This window comes from Scaptodrosophila lebanonensis, unplaced genomic scaffold, assembly GCF_003285725.1.
Source record: "Scaptodrosophila lebanonensis strain 11010-0011.00,11010-0021.00 unplaced genomic scaffold, SlebRS2 tig00000001-arrow-pilon, whole genome shotgun sequence".
NCBI classification, from domain to species: Eukaryota; Metazoa; Arthropoda; class Insecta; order Diptera; family Drosophilidae; genus Scaptodrosophila; species Scaptodrosophila lebanonensis.
The window spans coordinates 4,856,410-4,877,370 of NW_022060529.1; the positions used below are offsets into that span (position 1 = coordinate 4,856,410).

A 20,961-nucleotide genomic window follows, 5' to 3' on the forward strand; every position below is an offset into this window, starting at 1 on the left:
ATCATTTAACAATTTTAATTTAATTTATTTCAATTAAATTGACATAGAAACTTGTTTCGTTCTCCTCCAACTTGTTTGATCTATACAAAGCGACATTTTTTGCTATCACAATAAAAAACTACGCATTTTAAATGGTAGACAATTATATTTTCTACGTTGCCCTGCACAAAAATGTTCATTATTTAACAATAATTTTAATTGAAGTCAAGAGTTTGTGCCTATGTTTGTGTTAATTTCTAGATCAACATACAATCAATATTAGTGGCATTAAATCGATCGATGTTACATTCTCGATTATTGTCTTTTTATTTTTTAGGTGCACGGAGAGTCGTGCTATAACAATTTTAAGCTTAACATAACTAAAACAAAGTAGTTAGGTACTAAACTAGATGTAGTGGGTAATCGGCAACGGACTCGGGTCCTTCTATTATTGCCTGGACTCGTTTGCGGTGATCGCCGCCACCGCCGCCGAATTGTGACTCAGCCTTGGTGAGTTTGCAGCGGCACCGTTACCATTGCTAAGGCTCTCCTTGGCGGCGTCATTCTCGGGATTGTCCCACCATTGCCGCTCCCCGGAACCGAAGAGGTTGTAGAAGGTACCGCAAATGATGTACACAAAGGCGGCTATGAAGAAAACAATCTGCCACTGACCCATGGTTGGCTGCAAGTGAAGGTGAAAGTATGGTGTTAGGACCACCCCATTGCATACTTATTTTAGGTTTTTTTTAGCTTACCTTGTTGTTGATCAGGCTGCCTGCTGCAATAGGTGCCAGGAGACCTGCCAAGTTGGCCGAACAATTCGTGATAGCCATGAGGAAGCCAGCGAATCGAGGAGTCAGATCCAGATGATTGATCTTAAAGCCCGAGTAGATGCCGCCATTCAGACCCACACCAATTGTGAGTATCGCTAGGGTCAGTGCGCGATCGCAGCCCGTGTAGGAGGCAGCTATGAGCGCTAGACCAGGTCCGTACTGACCGATGCTGTTGATGATCTTGCGCGTCGAGGTGTGTGTGAAGCGCTTCGATGTGATCATCCAATCCGCAATAACCGAAATAAACATGGAGAACAGCCACATAGCGAGATAGGGCAGAGCGGAGAGCAGACCATTAGACTTGAGCGAGAATCGCAGCACCTGCTTCATGTAGGTGGGTAGTTCAGTCATCAGAGTTTCATAGCCATAGTTGTGACCCATGTGTGCAAAGAGAATCGCATAGAAAGGAAGCGATTTTATGATGGCCTTGAAAGGTATGGGAGGGCTCTTCACCACATCGGCGCCCCACAACGAGTCGTTGATGTACTTCTTTTCGCGCTCATCTATGCGCGGGTGTGACGATGGATCCTCGAAGACCATAATCAGAAAAGCAATGGACCAAATGGTGCCCACCACTCCAAACACATAGAATATCGATGGCCAGCCACCATCGAATCCGTATTCAGCCAGCAATCCAGACAACGGCATTGATATAATTGTTCCAAACTGAGCTCCCGCATAGACTGCGGCACCCATGCGTGAACGTTCATTGGGTGGAATCCATTTGGCCAAGAGGGCGTGAGTGCAGGGCACAATGGGACCCTCGCCCAATCCCTGAATGAAACGCACAATGCACAGACCCCAGACGCCGCCTTCACGCGCTGCCACAGGCACAAGGAATGCGAACACCGAGTTGATTAACATGCCCCAGCCCAGGAAACGTAGTGCTCCATATTTCTTGGCCAGAATGCCGAACGGGATTTGTGTGATGACATAGCCGTAGAAGAACGAGGATAAAATGAATCCTTGCAGTTTCGAATTCCAAACGAAATCGCCATCTTGCCCATTATCCTGCAAAATAGTGCATATCAATTAATATATGTTGTATATCAATTTAATATATTCAATACTTACAATGCTGGGCAACTCTCGGTCGGGACATTCATCGTCCACAAGCTCCTCATGACCATCTGTAATAGCTGTATGATTGACCATGGCTACAATTGCCACGGACATATTTGTGCGCATCACATAGGCGTTGGCCATGCCCAGGAAGAGCATGAACGTGACAAAGTACCGTGTTGTCTTGATTCCTGCAAGGAAAAAAAGAAAGAGTGTCAAAAATCGTATTTTCATCTCAATGAGTACCACTACAAGTATTTTATCGGAATTAAGGTACATTGGAAGTAAGACGAATTACGCAACAAATACGCCAAACATTTTATATTATTCCTATGTCCCGAAATACTTTAACCATCTACCTTGAAATGTTTCCTTTCATAAATCGTCATGGCAATAAAATGTACTGTGTTTATCGCAACAATCAGAAATAATCACTTCTATACTGATAGGACGCTTTCTTATACAGCAAACCTCTTTTAGAGGAATGTGTGTCCAAGCAATATCTCTAACTGATTATAAATTTGTTCAGATACCAAGTAATGAGGTGGAACTGCTATCGTACCACGATTAATGGGCTTGCATTTTCAAATTAAGTTTTATTAGCAATCATATTCAAATGGTATTTTTTTAATATCCTATATTATTGTAGGTTTGTGTGAATAGCAACCAACTGTGGCGTGGTAAAATATTGGAAAAATAGATTTAAATCCTATTAAAATCTCTGATTGAAGGGAGCAGGGTGCAAATTGATAAAAGTGATGCCCTGTGGCCTGGCTTGCATTACTCTGGCACTTAGGTGTATGTTAATCAAATGCTCAATTAACGTCATTAGCATCTGACGTATTCCTAGAGCTGTGAGCAGAAATACAAAAACAGAACGCGAAACCGAAACGAACAAGTGCAGAGATGTGTATATATGGCATGTCAGCTAATGAAATGATTAATTAAATTTAATTACTGTCGAAATTCGCTTGCTAGATGAGTTTGTGTTGACGCCAGACATGGTCGTGCAGGGTCGCAAAAATTCTAGATAGCTGCCGGCACCAAAAACAGTGACTGTCCCGTGCGGAAATGATGCGAGCGTGAACGAGGTCATCTATACATTATAAATCTATATGTATCTATATATATATATATATATATATATATATATATATATATATATATATATATATATATATTTGTACAAACAAAATGGTATACATATATGATGAAGCTTATCAGCATCTACGATAAGATCTATTCTATATTTAGAGATACTTTTGTGTCGCTAGGGTTAGCTTCTTGTTTGCGTAGTCTGAGTCAATAATGCGCATACGCCCTGTATTGCCACTTAATTCAGACGCTGTCCCGCCTTTTAATTTCCTCACGTTCTGGCCAGGTCTTGTCTAGCAATAGATAAACAATCACAGATACATAGAGATAGCGATAGCTATGACAATAAGCATTACTAAACTATTTCACAATGAAGTCACTTGGCTGGTTTTTGAAGCAACTCCTCACGCGATACACACGCTGGCGATAATTTCTATTCATTTATTTGTTATTTGACTCTTCGAGTCATTGTTAGATTTAATTGTTATTATGACTGATATATCTGTTTGGTTTGCGCACGGGCGCGGAACACGTGATGAGTGTGTGTGATTATTCATTTTTATTTTCAATTTTTACTTATTTCTCTTTTGCGTGGAATTTTTAGCGCTTTTGAGAAGTGGTGCCGTGCTGACGCACATGAGCTTTATGGCTTTGCAGCTCGGGACGGCGCGTTTAATGTGAAGTTTTTAAATAAATATCGGCTTTTGTGCCAGCACCAAAGTCAAATCTGTAGCTGGGTAGTATATAGTATGAAGTACAGTTATGATTCCCACCACACACAGCAGAAGAAGCAATTTATATTTAAATTTTTACACAAACGGGCGGGCAGTGCGGAATGAATTTCTGTCCCCTCTCTCCCTCCCTCTCTCTCTCTCTCTCTCTTTCTTTTTCCTCTTTTGAGTATAATATATAGAATTTTGATAAATGTGTGTCTTCACGTTTGTTACCGGAATAATCTGCAGCTTAATACTTTGCCGGGGCTTAAGACTGTACAAAATGCGCTCGGCCGGCTCTAATGGAATTTGCACCCAACAATTCGCCAGTCATGCTTATTTAACAGTCTTCTCTACATACAAATGCAAATATACATACATACATACATACATACATACATACATACATACATACATACATACATACATACATACATATGTACGTATGTATTTATGCATGAAGAATTTACATACATACATACTTATAAGATGGAATATAGTTCGTTTTACGACATTTCTTTACCAAAAGCATACACACACACGATAAATGTAGTGCATGAAATTTTTTATACTTTTCGACTCTCAACATTCTGTTTTGGTTATTTGTTGTTGTTTCTGTTTGGTGTTGTACAACAAGAAATGGGGAAAACCGCAGAATTGCGGAATATATATGTATAATTTAAATAAAAATATATACATATATGTGTGTACGTTCGCTTTTATTTGTGCGCAAGCAGCATTAAATCGCGCGATTTGCGATTTCTGCTCAAGCAGACGTCTCGTGTTGCACAATCGCCTGGCAGAGAGCGGGCTGGGGGCTGGCAGCTAGATATCAGATAGAGAGACAAAGAGAGCGAGAGAGCGAAAGAGGTTACAACAGCTACTACTGCTGCTGTTGTTGTTGTTGTTGTTGTGGTGAGTAAATGCTGATGACACCAGCACGTGCATATCGTGCGCAAGCCAGCCACAGGGTGTTGCATTTATCATCTATTTAGGCATCTCTATTCGTGTTACGTATACGCAATGTGCTCGCATGCTCACAAATAATTAACCAGAACAGAGCAAAGTACGAGTGTGTACATACATAAGTATTGGGGCATGTATGGATACCCGCACGCACATTTGCATATGTGGCATTTTTTGCATACACAGTACAGTCTTTTCGTTAACCAATTTGGTGGGTTATATTAATTCTTTGTTGAATGTCATACATAGTATATGCTAGTATGTATAGTGCTTATATTATTTTTTTTTTTTCGGCTTACTTTGGGGTGAATTGGGCTCGTGTAAATCTCTCTGATCCCAGACCAACACATGGCCATCACGGCTGCGATTGTCCTTTTTCCCGCGACGGAAAGGCATTTTGTTAAGTGTTCTGCGTTGGTGGTGCGGTTAAGGTTGAGGTTCGAGTTGTATAAATAAATAAGGAGACTACACTAAAAATTCGAATCGCGCTACGTTTTGCACACGTATTTGGCAAATTGTTGCGCTTTAGATCAGAATATTTTTGTAAACAGGCTATTATATTTTTTTGTTATATGTATATTGCGACTGTGCTGCTCTGTTGTTGTTGGCTCGCCGTTTGCTCCAAAATTTTACTTTTTGCGCACACGTTTAAACCATTTCATTGCTATCTGTGCACTTGGCCGGGCCGAAACATTGCGCGGGCTCAGACTAACGATTGAATTACGTTTTAAATTGGCCCAAAACTGATAATTGTTGTTATAGGGATTATTTTCTACACTGTTCCACAATTCGAAAAAGGTATTTAGTTTGTTGCACAAACGCGCGCGTTTCTCACGACGTTGTCTTGAGAACTGAGCGTCCCGTTCTAAATGCGACGATGCGGCTACAACGCCAGAAATCAGAATATTGTTGCTCGTAACAAATGTCAGCGCACTGCTCTCGTCGTTCGCTGATGCTTGTGCTGTGCTGTCGGTGGTGCTGGTATTGGTTCTCGTTCGCTCCCGTGCCTGCTCGTTCGGTTGCTCACTTGGTGTCCAATGTGTGGTTCAGCTGTTGCTGTTGCTGCTGTCAACTGAGCGCAAACTGTTGCTTCGCTTTGGCTTTTTATAAAGTCGAACACACTTATGTGCACGCACACAAACATATATATATACAAATACACACGCACACACACACACATCTAGACGAAACGAAAGCACTGGACGTTTGGGCGCGTGCGCCTAAAACGCAACTCTCGTCTCGTGCGATTACATCAACATTGGCCGGCATGGTCGCTTGGTCATTGGTCCAGTAGTCACTTGTTGTTCTTGTTTGTTAGCGTGCTCTGATTTTTCAGTAACAACAACAACAACAACAACAATAAGCAATTAAACTGATTGCAATGGGGCAGGCAAGTTGACTCGCCTTGTCTTTGGCTTTCATTTCTTTGCCTTGTTTCAATGCCAGTCACTTAAGGTTCATGCATGTTATGCCAATTTGTGGCAATTCTCGATTTGCCAAAAAATTTGGGAAACTATTTTTAATGTATGCGCTAATTTTGGCGGCGACTGAACTCAACTCGATTGATGTCAATTGCCGGCACTTAACATACATACAAACATACGAGTATTTATACCTCGGCATACAAGCTTACTGTGCTGCAGCATCTCGTGGGCATCTCGTTGATACATCTTACTGGGCACCCAGTCAAAATATATTATCCAATAAATATAGTATGCTAAAAATATCTGGCAGACGTAAGCAGCTTTTCACATCTCGTGATCACGCATGGGACGAACACATGGCAAAGTCAACTCGACTTTGGTGTTGCGCGTGTTAAATGTTCTACCTCCGCACGCCAAAAGATGTATGGGCGTTTAAAGTATACAGCGTGTTTCCAAATAACGTGGAATTTCCCTATAGGGAACACTTCCAAAAGTGGGATGATATTATCAAAATCATAATGATTCAACAGAAATGGATTGTTTGATAAGTTCTACATTAAAATTCTCATGAAATTTATTTCGATTTGGTTAATGTACGATCTTGGTCTTATTGGTCAAGTACTGTACTGACCGAACATAATGGCCAGAGGACGTGCCTAGCACTCTCCACAGACCGGAAAAATCAACTAAAGTGACAAATGTGATTACGAGATTTTCAATCTCGCTGCCTGCGCAAATGGAATAACTTTCACTGTTTATTATTTTTTTCCTGATCCGCCGCAAATTCCTTATCGAGAGATTCGACTGTGTGCGTGTGTATGTGAATGTAGAAAATATGTATAAATATGTAAGTATAAAACGGCATGAAGTCATAGAAGTGTGCGGGTGCGGCATGGCGGGTCCCAGAGGTGGCTAAATGTGCTCGTGCTGGCGGGAGGCGGCTGAGCAGCGGGCGAGCAAACAGATGAGAGCCAAGAGCGGCTGAACGAGGCCCCAACGCGGCGCCGAACAATGACTAACAGGTCGCAATGAATGTTACACACAGTACGCATACATACTTGTATAGTACATACATATGTATGTATATAGTACATATGTACATTTCATTACTAATTCAACAAGTAAAAGCATGCATAAAACAAAAGAAACAAGTCATCGCTCAGACAAGCTCTTACTAATTTTTAACATTGTTATACCCTTTACCTTAAAGTGTAAGGAATTATGGATTTTTAATCACAGAAGAATGGCAGACCACATAGGCACATATGGACATACTTGTACATTTATATACATACATATGTACTAATATGTACATACATACATGCATATAAGAGTATATAATAATCCAAAACGCGAGGCTCGTCTTTTTGTTTCAATCACTATTGTTTCCTTAATTTTCTGGATATCGCGTTGGAGCTATATAAGACACATATGTATGTCAATTGGTATTGAAAATTTAGATAGACGGACCCACTACGGTATACAAACGAGAATATGGAGGCAATGTTAAGGGTATATGTAGCTTCGTTGCAGACGAACCCAACTTCCTAACTCGATTTAATTTGTTTTTTTTATTAGCTCGCGTTTTATTTTTTTTTTTTTTTGAATAGCAAACTCTACTGAACTTAAAAAACTAGTCACAGTCACGCTTCAACAGCGGCCGGTAAATTCCTCATCTTTTCTCTCGCTCTCTCAATGTGTCTGTGGCTGTATTACTACCGCACTCGAATAAATACAAAGCAGCCACTGTTTGTACGCGTCCGTGTGCGCGTGTGTGTGTGAGAGAGAGTAAACTGACTTAAGCCGCTCACAGCTGCGCTCAATTCCGAGACGCGTTGTCAAGCCGCGAGTCTGGAGCACATTTTAAGCGCACGTGTTTGTCGGCTGTTGGCGGCCGATGCCTTGCAAGCTCGAAACGAATTCAATGGCGCAAGAAAATAATACTAAGGCGAATTGTAAATAACCTGCCTGCCACCAACCATGTGATAATGCTGAACAGAGACCGAGAAACTTGTGTGTGCTATCAGCTGAATCACTTTTTTTTTTGTTAAATATGACAGCAATTGTTTTTGTTTTTGTTTTTTGGACACAGCTCAAGCGTGCAGTGATTTCGTTTTCGTTGATAGCGATTGCAAAAGTACAAAATATCAATTATAATGCAAAACTCAAGTGGCATTGGGAAGTTCAGATCCTGATATAGAACACATACATATGTATGTATGTTCAGGAATACATACTTGTACAGTATGTACATACATATGTACATATGTATGTCATATCAAATAGCCATGGCCAGCAAAGTGGCGTTTGCTGTACGTGTTGTTGTTGCTGTTGACGCAACCAAAAATGATAGATGTCTAGACAGTAGTATGCTTTCGTTATACTTTGGCAAGCTTTTCAGTGGAAATTATTGTTGGTTTTTTTTTTTCGTTTTTGGCAAATGTGCAAAGTACAGTTGTGTCGGGCGTAGTTAGTTGACAAACGAATCAATTGTTTGCAATAAACGCAGGGCCTAGGAATGCTTGAAAAATTAAGATACATATATTCATTTATGGCACTACAATCAGAACAAATTTCATTGCTCAATCCGGCATATGTATGTATGTAGGTGTAGTGATAAGGCAACAGCAACAAAGTAACTATCATTCCCCATTATGTATGACGTATGTACTCTGTGCTTCAAAAGCTTATGCCTGAGCAGTGGTTTGTGTGCCGGCTAAGAATCGTAGCATGCTTTTAGGGCGCGCTTAATATTCGGGAGCTACTTAGGTATTTCAAAATACATAGTATATTTAATATGTTCGTGTTTTTCTTCACACACACAGACACCACGTACTCCAAAGCCTTGCTTCGGATCAACTGGAATATGTTACAGCTTATATTAAAATTCAAAAGATCACGAGTAGCATTCACTACTTATTGACGAAACTCATATTTACGTGCTGTTTATGTTGCAGCTATAGATTAGAATTTAACTAAGAACTTGTGCTCTCTGGCACATGTAGTAGTATGTACTATATATGACATTGTTACGCTTATTGATTTTTCACATAATTAAGCAAAAATGTTACCTCTCTATTGCATGCTGATTGTGTGGGAACATAAGAAGTTAGAAATCAATCCGCTCATTTTGTTCGCGTTTCACAAAGAATACCAAATGAAGCTCTGACGGGCGCACATGTGATCCCCAGATAAATATGCATAAAACATAAACAAAACAATTGTTTTAAGCAAATGAATTTATTTGAGCACGCCAAGCGTTGGCAGGTGCAAAATAGTTCAGCAAATATTTGGCCACAGCTAAAGAAGCTGAGACGGCTTGACTCGGATTTGACTCCGACAGGGCTAATATTAACTTATGTCTCGCAAATACTTCACCTGTCGTGTTAATAACTTTTTTGGGCCCGTTCGTGGCTGGCGAGCAGCAGACCAGTTAAGCAATTGGGTCGCTGATGTGGAAAGTGATGTCATTTTATAAACCCGGGCAATTATATCTGGATTGGGGCGACTGTGTGCTCGCTGAGTCAAGCACTTTGTCAGCGTGTAAGGGTAAATTAATTGCAATGTGGAATAAAGTTACAAAATTAGAATGTATGTAGTATTTTTATTTTTTTAGGGATAAGTAAATCGTAATTATCTGTGAAAATTGTCAAAAGGAATGCCGAACGTGCTCTCTGCGTGATGTTCATTCAATTTTCACAGCTGGCCAGCGTGCAATTTCATTCAATTGGATTCAATTGCCGATCTGTTGTGCCAAAATAGTAGGCGAAACTATAAATAGTTTTTGCAATAGAGTGGAAATGAAATGAGTAATTTGTTTCACAAATTGTCGCTGACAAATTTGTGCTTACGTGAAATAAACAATAGGTACGATGTCAAATTGTTCTGTGTTTGTTTGAGAAAAAACACAATGCATAAAAAGCTCTGCTCACAACTAAATAAAATCTCGCCTATAAAGTCTCTTTATAAGGGCTTTTAGTATGCTTCAATATTAAAAACGATAGCTTTAATATTGTGCCAAGGAATTGATTTGGAAAAACTTAAGCCATGAGTTGATAGTCGTATCCGTCGATCTGTTCTTTCTATTCTTAAATGCGTTGTGAAAGAAATAAACTCTTTCAGGTATTTATGGAAGTAAACACAAATTTGTATTGGCTACAATTTTAACATTACAAGTATGTATTGGCGTTGAATTTTTTAAATTTGCTGCCCACTGTAGGCACTTTTGTTTTTTTTTTTTATATAAAAATACTAAAGTATATGTATTTCACTTGCACAATTCCAAGTAATCGCAATTTTCTAATTTAAGACAAGTGAAAAGTGGTTGAGATCGCATTATTGCCACAGACGTGACAGAGCTGGGGCGGATATATCAAATAAAATGTACATATAGTATGTATATAGTCGTTTTGAACTCAAGTGTAATCTTCAGTGCTGCTAAACTGGTTGCTTTTGTTGAGTCGTTAAGCTATTTCTTTGTTTGTGTTTGAGGTATTTTCCTAGAATCGCATGTTCGTTTTTTGTTTGTTGTTTTTGTGTCGAGTGCACAATTGAAATTCAGCTATGCAGTGAGATGAATGAATGGGTGAGCTGGCGTTCGCTCTGAGTCAAGTCCGGCGACTGAAATCGGATCGGTGGAATTCAATTAGGGATTGTCCGGGGCAACGATTTCTCACCACTCACCACTTTAAGTAATTTGGACGCATCGGTGTGAAAATTAGCGCTTTGATTTCGAATATTGCACATCATTTAAAAAAATAAGTATAATTTGATTATGTGCCAAGAAACTGTTGCATGGCAAATCAAATCAAAAGTTATACAAGATTTTCGCAAAAATACATTAGTACATACTGTCAGTGCCGCACATTTGAATGTCAATATCAGGGCCAAATAGCGCCAACTTATGAAAACTTGTCAACTTGCCAAGTGCAATGAAAAATCTCTTTTTTCTGCGCACAAATATTCCGTCTATTTAATGCAATTAAATTGTTCAAATTAAGCTTTGAACCGGCTGTTAACTGTTGGCGCGCTCTTAAAACTTACATTCTGTTAAGCGCCTAACAGTTTGAAGCGCAACGAAAGTAAAATGGCTACGAAAGTAATTAACAATCTGCGGAATTTCAAGGTTGCTATGCATGTATTTGAATGTGTATATGTATTTGTGTTACAGCTGATTGCACATTTCCTTAAACTCGCTAGAGTGCCGATGGGGAGAGGGAGGGGGCCAAGCCAGATGCATGCGTTTTTGACCTTAACATCGTGAGCACGATATACTACAGTTTCGAGTTTTTTATGAAAAAACTAGTTTTGCTTTTATTGCCGTGCTAACAGAGTTCATTTGCACGGTTTTTGTTGAAATTACTGTGCCGGCAACCGGTTGACTTGCATCCATATAGGGCGAGTAAAAAAAAAACAAAAACAACTGCCAACGCTCAGCCTCCACTCTGAAGAACTGTGTCAAGTGCAGGCAAGCTGCGAGATTTTTGTTTTTTGGCAATGTAGGAAAATACTTGCGACAAATAAGTGCTGTGCCAGAAATAATGTATGTAAGTACTATAGATATAAGCATACATACATATAGTACATAAACACGTCAAATATAATTGAATTTCACATTCTTTCACAGTCAATCAACAGCTCACACTAATTGCGAATTTTGGGCACGCGTTGGCGTCGCGTTACTTTTCATTAATGAAATTTAAGGCAATACAGAATTGAATAACAAACAACTTCCGTTTCTCACTGATCATCGTATAAGTGCGTCGGGAGGTCGCCTGTTTATGTATCTGTTGTATTTATTATGTATTAATTTATTTAAATCAAGCCGAGTGAATAAATGATAATAAAAGTGTTTTCAACTGCGCTTATGCTTCAACTCTACTTAAGCATTTCGCAATACGTATTTGTCAACAAATTGTCCATGTCCGGAGAGCTACTGCAATCAAATTACATAAATAAGTTGCCAGCGCAGTTACTACTGACTACGTTTTATATGATTTTTGAAAGTCAAATAACTATTATCAATCATTTCGTTTTTAAATTCAATTTAAATTTAGAATAACATACTTGTATAATTTAATGCATATATGTTTTGATCTAAATTAAAAAATATTTACAATTTCAAAAAGGTATGTATTTGACTAGAATTTTAATTGTAAAGGATCAAATTAGAATCTGCCTAGAATAATAATATTATAGATATAGATAATAATAGATAATAATGTCACTAAAATATCGCAGACTTTTCATTGAAAATCTGGATGCATATAGTGCATTACTATAACGAATTATTATTACCAAAGTCAACAACAAAGCCTTACCTCACATGAATATTGGAATACGTGCCATAACTAATTTTAATTTTACCGCAATTATTGGTAGCCTAGGTTTACAATTCGACAATTGTGCAAATTAACAGTGGAATAGAGCAATTGGAAATCAGCTTTTGATTGGTTAAATAGTGTGGGATCTGTATCTTATATGTTTAGTCCAAATTAGTATCTTTATTTTCGGAAACTTCTGAACATTTGAAGTATCATTAACAGGGCTAGAAACGCCGTTAATGGTTAATGCTTTGTTTTGACTTGAAAAGAGCGCTCAAATCATCTACAATGGCACTTTCGAGTTGACAAATGCGAAATAAAACGTGTTAAGTTGCTTAACGGGTAGCTTTGTTCATACTATATCGGCTTTTACGCTGTCTCTGAGCTTATTTGTTAACATTGTGCTATATTATATGTATTCAGTATGTAAATACAGATGTTAATCGTTAGCGGCCTCAATGAATAAATAAAGAATAGTCATTTAACTGTTAGACTATTCCTATTTGTGAATCACATAATTTAAAAGTGTTTTGTCTGTATTATTAATAGAAAAACATTAATGAGTCTTTTTATATACTATACGAGTACATACTCGTACTTTTGTAAGTCTGGTAGGCATTTGTTTTCCAAAATGTCAAAATGTATGCATTTATATGTAAAATGTCTATATGTTTAAGAATGTGAAACTAAAAACACACCCGACTATACATATATTTTTATATTATTATTTGTATTGATTTGTTCTCGGGTGATCATTTTAATACATAACCCGATAAAAATCCCTCAGCGTTGATGCTCAAAAATAACTTTTTAATTTAATCAGGTATAGAATACGAACGAATAGACGGTAAATATTTTCAAAATCCAAGCCAGCATTGCTTCACCTAACTAGGCTTTAAAGTTGATTTAAAGCTCAAGTGATAATCAGTTTGTCAATAGAAGGGTCGAAGATGCACTAACTAAACAATACTAAGATTAATGTAACTAAATCTTTATTTTAAAATATGTTCATTAAAAGTTTGTGTTACTCACCAAGCTCAGGTTTCTCGATATCCTTCTCTGTGCTGGAAAATATTTGTTCCTTGGACGTAGACATTGTGGTGATTGTGTGTTAAGGCTTATTAGATCTCTTTAAAGTTGATTCTGTGTGTGTATTTCGAATTGGTAATCGGTAGTGCGATTGTATTCGATTGCTTAACACGCGTTGCACTTTGATGATTGTTCGCTGGGTTTTGTTTCACAATCGAAATAAACGATTGAAATGCAAATTGCAAAACTTCGTGAATTGATTTGCTAATGTTTGGTCAGTGCTGACAGCAGAATGAAAACACTAATTGTTTAATTTATCGGGCAAGCACGTCGGTTTGTGGCTTCAACTTTTTTATTATTATTCTCTTCTCTTATTTATTTTTATTTAGCCGGCAATCACTTTGAAAGCAATCTGCCTGTCCTAACTGTGTTTCCACACTTACTCGCTGTTGTTGCGTAAGCTCGGCATGCGATGCTGCACGCTGAGCGGCTTTAAATGTTCTGATTGATTGTTGCTGCCGCGTCGGCGTTTTAAATAAGCAGCGGAGACTATGGGGCTGCGAGACTGAGATTGAGATTTTGCTTTCACGGCGGCGTCGGCTGCTCAGCTGCTCAGCTGCTGTTTACACGATTTATTTTGTTTTGTTAGGCTTCTTCGTATGTTTGTCTCTGACGGTGCTTTGCGCATGCGTTCCCCGTCTCTTGTAGTTCCCAAAGCTTCTGTGCGTTTACCGTTTAAAGTGTGTGCGTGTGTGTGTGTGCTTGCCTCAGCAGTTGTTGTTGTAGTTCTTATTGTAGAGCCCGTCTGTGTCAATCTGCAAGCAGAGAAAAGCAAACAACAAATTATTCTGATATGTGTATATGTACAAGTATGTATATATTTAGCTGCAATTGATTAAGCAAATCAAACGTGTCTTTGGTCACAGGTTTCTTGCCTTGTCAACGACAATTGCACGTTTTTATTGTTAACACACATCTATTCGTATATCTACAATTTGTTGTTGCATATTTATCGAAACAATTCATAACAATTATTTCTGCTGATTTGCGAAAACTGATTATCAGCATTGCGTGGGCAGCAATTGTGTGTGATACTCGTAATCTGTACTCCTATTTATATCTAGTATAGCTTTAATTTCCAACGCAAATATTCAAAAGACAGCTTATGTTGAAAATAAGTTCGGATCATGGTGAAAATAGGACCTTAATTTTTGTTTAAATAGCCATAAAACTCAATGTCTGGCCTCGATATCTTTATTTTTTTTTTTTGGCATAAGCTGTGTCAATATTTATAACAATTATGATATACATATGTATGTATGTACACAAATACGAATATGTACGACCTGCTTCACTGATCTGAATTGTATTGTAATTACTTAACAGCTCATAAGGTGGAAGTAACTTTTTTGATACATATGTATGTATGTATTTACATTGAAACATAATAACAAATTTTGCATATGTATGTATGTACTCGTGATGATGTAATTGTTTGTTGTGTTTCTATCCCTCTCTCTGTCTCTTAGCTGGCCAAAACTTGTTTACGTTTCGCACGAATTTTTAGTCAAAACCCCATAAATAACTCTTCGAAGTTTTATGACAATAAATATGTTTTTGTTTTTTATTTATTTTTATTTTTTTAAATCGCAAAAAACACTGTGCGACTGCTGGTTCGTTTGGAATTTTAATTGGTTGTTTGTACGAACCCGATTCAATTTTGGAAAGTTTTTATAACATATGTATGTACATAATTTATTGTTGTTGTTGTTTTGGAAGTTTTGGTCAAATTGTAGCACTTAGTTATAAAATTATCCAAATGATTTCTATATTGCAGAAAATATTTCAAATTTTGATTTATTTACATTGTTGAAGGTCAGAGACACATACTGGTATATTGCTTCTTATAGTCTATATGATTTATTTCATTAAACCGTTGAAAATAGTCATGGTAGGCACTATATGGATAGTAACAATATACCAATCAAATGGAAAATGCTAATATATAAAATCGACCAGACATGTCCATGCAGTCGGGTCTGCCTGTTGGCAGAACTACTTATCTGTTTTTTCCTATCTATGTATACGTAAATTTATCTCTCCTGTGGTCTGACCATCTGTCTATCATTCTGTTTCTTGTTTGTTTTAAGTCAACAATAAAATCGATTTTTAAAAAACTGCTACAGGAACTTGTCCGATTTGTTTATATTTCTGCTCATTATAAAGATTAAATCAAATTCTGAGAAATGTACTCTCCCCGCACACGTTAATGTAGAAGCAGAGTGTCGCAAAAAAGCTCGCCCATATAAAACGATACTTAATGGCATAATACTAATAATGACAATTACCGAAAGAACAAATTAATATTCATATAATACCCAGATCAAATAAATTTATATTATATATAGACCTATATTCTATTTCAATTGTTATGGACACAACTCCCTTAAACGAGTATACTTATACCACATATCAAGTGTAAAACCTGAAAGGCATTTCATACTAATTTCAAAATAGAGAGCTGCAAGAAAAAGTATCTCTAAGTCGAATACTCTCGCATATGGCATTCGCACTTATTTGTTAACGAAATATTTACCAATTTAAACAATTTGCAAATTCTGCCCAATTTTGTTCACAAAATACGAAAGACCTCAAAAATCAGCGATGATTTTGCAAATTTGTCGCCACGAAAACGCCGTAGCACGTTTTTAGTCTTCAACTATCTGTCAGCCGATAAGGTGGCTATATAGATATTTACTGCAAAACTCTGGAGATACCCGGAAGCTAAGCTAATTATTTTGTTCGTTTCAATTTTTTTGAAGAAGCAATTACCTCTGCCTAATCGTTAACTTGCATACCTAGTCGGATGGCGTAAGTAATATGAAAATTACATGAGTGTAATAAATTGCAAATTCATTGGCGAATTAAGCCGACTATTTTAATTCCACATTCAATGTTAAATATTGCATTTAATGAGAAACTGGAATCCTTTTACGCAAGCCGGGAACCACACTCGAGACTTAATGAATTATTATATCTTATATATTATATATTAATTATATCAATGCTTTCTCTCGATTAAAGAATAAATTGGTTAACTGGCAAAATAAAGCATTCCTTGGTAGATTTTAATTGAGTGTATTCTTTCAATCGGGTAAACGGAGTTCGTTTGACAAAAAAGTGTTCTTAATAAGTTCTTAATAATTATACAATATGATTTGTTTATTGTAATGAGTTAACAACACAATTAGAAAATGAAACTTAAGCTTTAGTTTAGTGAAAACTAGGATAGTAAATGGTAAGATTACTAAATCTACATTGTGGAAAGTTGTTAAGTAAAATGTCTATAAATAAATAACTAAAAGTGATTCTAATAGTTGAATTTCAATCTTATCTGCGCCTTGAAACGTCCTCGACAGCGGAAATTAGGTTGTTAAGTGGAGGCGATTGGCTATTTGTTCGGACCTATTGTGGGTTTCTTGAAGACCATAAACCACATTTATGGCTATAATGTTGACTGATTGCTGACGAATTGGCAACTAGTTGGTCATAATATGATTATGATTTACAAATGTGCTCTAAAACCATAAATTTTCTGGACTTTTGAAAGATTTATATGATGGAAGAAGCAACAAATTAAATTTATCTAGAAATGACCACACAAGTAGGGATTTTATTACCAGTTGGCGAGCTTCCTATAAATCAACCACAATTGAACTGCCCCCCGATAAAGGTGAATATATTGGAATTGGAATTGGATTTGGATTGGCTCGTGACCAATGTACAAGTTCAAATACGAAAAACCGGTTAGATAAGGCCGAGCTATAGTTTCGCACTAATCGGGAATTATGATGGTTTGCCACAATAGATGCACGTGCACCTGATACGGCCGCATTGTCTTTAGTCAGCAGATTTTTGTGGCAGCGCGCGCACATTCAGCAAAATTGTGCGCCAAATTGTAAAGTCAACCAATAATCATAAACATATATAATGGGCCATAGACGATTTTGCCCCAGACACGTTCTAGTGTAGCAATTTGTAAAATTCTGAACTGATTAAGTTTATCGCAGTACCATAAAAACCGACAGACATTCCGCCAGAGGTGTTAACAACGACACTCTCAACGCCCTGCTGCCAATATTTTTTTATTGCTTGAAAAACTTTCCGCCTGCGAATGAGCCTTCACGTCTGTCTCCCTCCTAATTACGAGTCTATTTATCATTGTTGCCTATCGTGTTCTATATATGAGTATATATGGCATCCCATGCACTTCACGTGCAGGTTTTGTCACTGTTTTTAGGTTTTTATGGCACAGCCATAAACTGGCTAACAATTCACCATAAAGTAGCAGTCGATGCTGCGATGCCATGATGCTGCGATAAATTTCTATTTCATTCAAATGCTCGTAATTAATTTGAATTATATCCACAATTTAATTGTCGCAATTCCGCTGCAATATACGTGAACTTTATTTTCATTGCCTGCATATATGTGTAAGTGTGTGTGATTGTTGTGTGCTTTCGTTTATTCAATTTTGTATTGCAATTCACCTTTCAAGTTCAAGTGCAGTCGCATTTGATGACCGACACGAGTGGTTCTTGATTGAAGGAGTGGGGCCAAGTGGCAATTGTGGGTTTTAGAGGGGAATTTGTTGTTAAATTGTTTTTATTTATTCAATCACTTGATGCTAGCATAAACTAAATGCAGCTGTATCTACGGAAAACGATTATGTGGAGAACTTGCTGTTCTTTAGATAAGAAGTTCAAAGACCTCATTTCTTTATTATTAAATTTTTTATTTTCGTGTCGGAGAGTACTTAATTTTCTTAATATTCTTGTATTATAAGAGTATGCAGTATCACAAGCCAATAAAAATATTTGAAATTTTGCATCCAGAATTAGTCATAAACGAACTAATAAGTACTATTGTTAGGCTTTGTTTTTTACACTACCAATTCGAATGAATAAAATCTGCTTATGTAAGTATTTAATTGCTTATATAGCAATTAAATTACATAAGTCATCAAAAGTGTAATAGTGGTGGACCTTTTACATAATACATTTGTTTTTCTTTTTACATAAAATATACCAATTTACTTATTTATTTGCCAGCTGCTAAAAACAAGGTGCTCAGTAATAATTTAAGGCTCTTAAAAACTACACCTTTAAATGCTGTTTAACTTCCTTGAATATAATGAGTTTTTTGACGCGAACACTGAGGCGAGTAATTTGCATAACCAAGTGATATATATTAAGTGCCCATACATATACTATATGTAAGTACATACTATACACCCGACTGTGACAAATTCAATTTAGTTATAACATGCTTAAGTAATTAACAACTAGAATTAGGCTAAATCTTGATAAGATCACTCACCTTAGCACACAGAGAGGAAATCAGCTGTATTTAATTTATTCACTGTCCTTGCCCTTAACGAACGAGGGCACAAAACACAAAACAAGTATGAGAGCGAGCGTAGCGAACCAAAAACGAATTCTATACGGAATGAGAAGCAGAAGCCAGAGCAGCAAACGGCTTGTTCTTTCTTTTTTTTTCTTGTTGCTCTGATACTAAGTATCGACGATAATTATTTCAACTGTTATTGTTCGTATCAAAACAGTTTTGCATTGTAACACATATGTTCGGATTTTATTTAAGCACTTCTTGCTCTGAATCGAAACGATTTTCACCACGCGCACGCCTTATTATATATATGTACGAGTATACTAGATATATGTATATACATATGTATATATGTACATAAGTGCGATGACTGATGGATGATCCACTGAGACTTTCTTATTGCAATCACAACTGAGACCGCCTGAGACGAGTTGTTGCCTGGCCAAGCGCTGTCGCTTGACTTACCAACTGCGCTAATTGAACGCTTTTATAATGTTGTTTCACTCTTATTGAAACAACAGTTACACTACCAACAACCCAGCGCTCCGGCGTCATATTTGACGCCGCCGTCGGCTTCGCCGCTAACGTCGACGATGATGCCAGCGACAAACGACGAGCCAACGACAACTTCGTGACTTGCCGGCGGTTGATGATGGGGGCGATAATGAGCAGTAGATGGCTGGATGGCTGGATGGCTTTAGGCCGTGTGTGTTAGCCCTGCATGTTGTATAGTTCATCAGTGTTTCTGTGCAATATTTTATACAAGTATCAACAGTTATAAACAATTAAGTGAGTGTTTTATGATCATGAACATGTCTATGTCGGAGCTATGCCTTGACTTTGGCACGTGAGCGTACCCCTTTAGCGCTCTTGGCTCTCCTTTGCTCTGTTTGCAATTACAAACAGGTTGTTCTCAGAGCGCAGCGGCTCGAAGCTCTGCACCATGGTACAAAGAAGCTAGAAGGCTTGGCAATGCGCAGCTTCGCTCTTTACTGTTCTCTTTCGTATTACGTCATAATGAGCTCCATGTCGAAGCCATAGTGTTTGCACTGTGACTTTTTGCTTTAGCCACAGGCGTCTAAATAGGTCATTCAAATAAACAAGTACAGCGATAAAGTCGCGTCATTTCGACTCTTATGTAGGCTTAATAGGCCCTAAACATTTGTTTCAAAAACATTTTTCCATTGGTTCTTCGACAACTATTAATAAACTTTTCCTATCTTTAAATTATACGAATTTTCTACACACACATTTCCACATCTCCACATTTCCATTTTCTCTTAATAATTCGGATGAAAAAGCCGTATTTGTTTCTTTTCGTTTAGTTTCTTTCTTTAGTTTGTTTTGTTACTGTAGCAGCTATGGATCAATATTTATAGGTCTCCTTATGCTGATCATATTTACAAGTACAAGTTACTAGTATATCCTTTCGGGTTCGGGATATACAAGTGTCGATATTTAGTGTGGGAGGATTATCATCCCGCTTAGCTTAGCTTCATTAAAAAATATCGGTACTAGGGGTAGGCAAGATATCACAAATTACAGGGAATCACATTGGGAGAGACACGTTAATCTGACACCTGACTCTTACATGGCTAATGGGCAGCATATGAGAGCGAGAATAAAAAATGTGCGGCGTTTATTGCCATACCTTGTCGAATTGTCTGTTAGAGTTGCACTTGCGCTCTGCTGCCGCATTCTCCGGCATTCTCTTTTTTTTTAACATGGTGGCTGCTGCCTCCGCACGCTTTGTACTTCACGTGCTCACGCGCAGGCTGTGGTCGGCATATCGTGCCCAGGGCTAGTCATCATAAAGGTAAAAATGAAGCATTGCCTCATTGTGCCAACAAAATTACGCGCGACCATTTGCAGATAAGGGCGATCTCCCCCGCCCAATGCCCTAATCCAGACTAGTGGGTTATATCTAATTGCAGGCAGGCAGATAGGCAGGCTGGCATGCATCTTTTACAATATTGACAGATTTGTAAACACGACTATTGACGCAAGTTATCATGCCAATTTCACGATTTTCGTTCCAAAGCTGTTGCCTGGCATGTGCAAAAAGTGACTTATATTTACTTACCTACAGATACACATATGCATAGTACATACATATATATAAGCGGACCAA

The 20,961-nt window shown here is 37.7% G+C and overlaps 1 protein-coding gene across 2 annotated transcripts; it reads right to left on the minus strand.

Moving 5' to 3' along the window:
* Nucleotides 1-282: 282 nt before the first annotated feature.
* LOC115628366 (putative inorganic phosphate cotransporter) lies at nt 283-19,240 on the minus strand. Of its 2 annotated transcripts, XM_030524454.1 has the most exons (5): nt 18,804-19,240; nt 13,428-14,239; nt 1,887-2,065; nt 735-1,823; nt 283-661 (listed from the first exon to the last, which is right to left on the minus strand). In XM_030524454.1, the coding sequence occupies exons 2-5, from the start codon at nt 13,489-13,491 to the stop codon at nt 428-430; spliced, it is 1,566 nt and encodes a 521-aa protein (XP_030380314.1). In that variant the 5' UTR covers nt 13,492-14,239; nt 18,804-19,240; the 3' UTR covers nt 283-427. The 2 variants fall into 2 exon arrangements, with proteins under 2 accessions (XP_030380314.1, XP_030380306.1); XM_030524446.1 differs by lacking the exons at nt 13,428-14,239; nt 18,804-19,240 and adding an exon at nt 4,948-5,710.
* Between the last annotated feature and the right edge of the window lie 1,721 nt (nt 19,241-20,961).

Coding starts and splice junctions, on each gene's coding strand:
- LOC115628366 (XM_030524446.1), bottom strand. CDS start 5,044: ATGCCTTTCCGTCGCGGGAAAAAGGACAATCGCAGCCGTGATGGCCAT. Junction 2,066..4,947: donor CGAGCCCAATTCACCCCAAA/GTAAGCCGAAAA, acceptor TTTTCCTTGCAG/GAATCAAGACAACACGGTAC. Junction 662..734: donor GCAGCCTGATCAACAACAAG/GTAAGCTAAAAA, acceptor CTTCACTTGCAG/CCAACCATGGGTCAGTGGCA.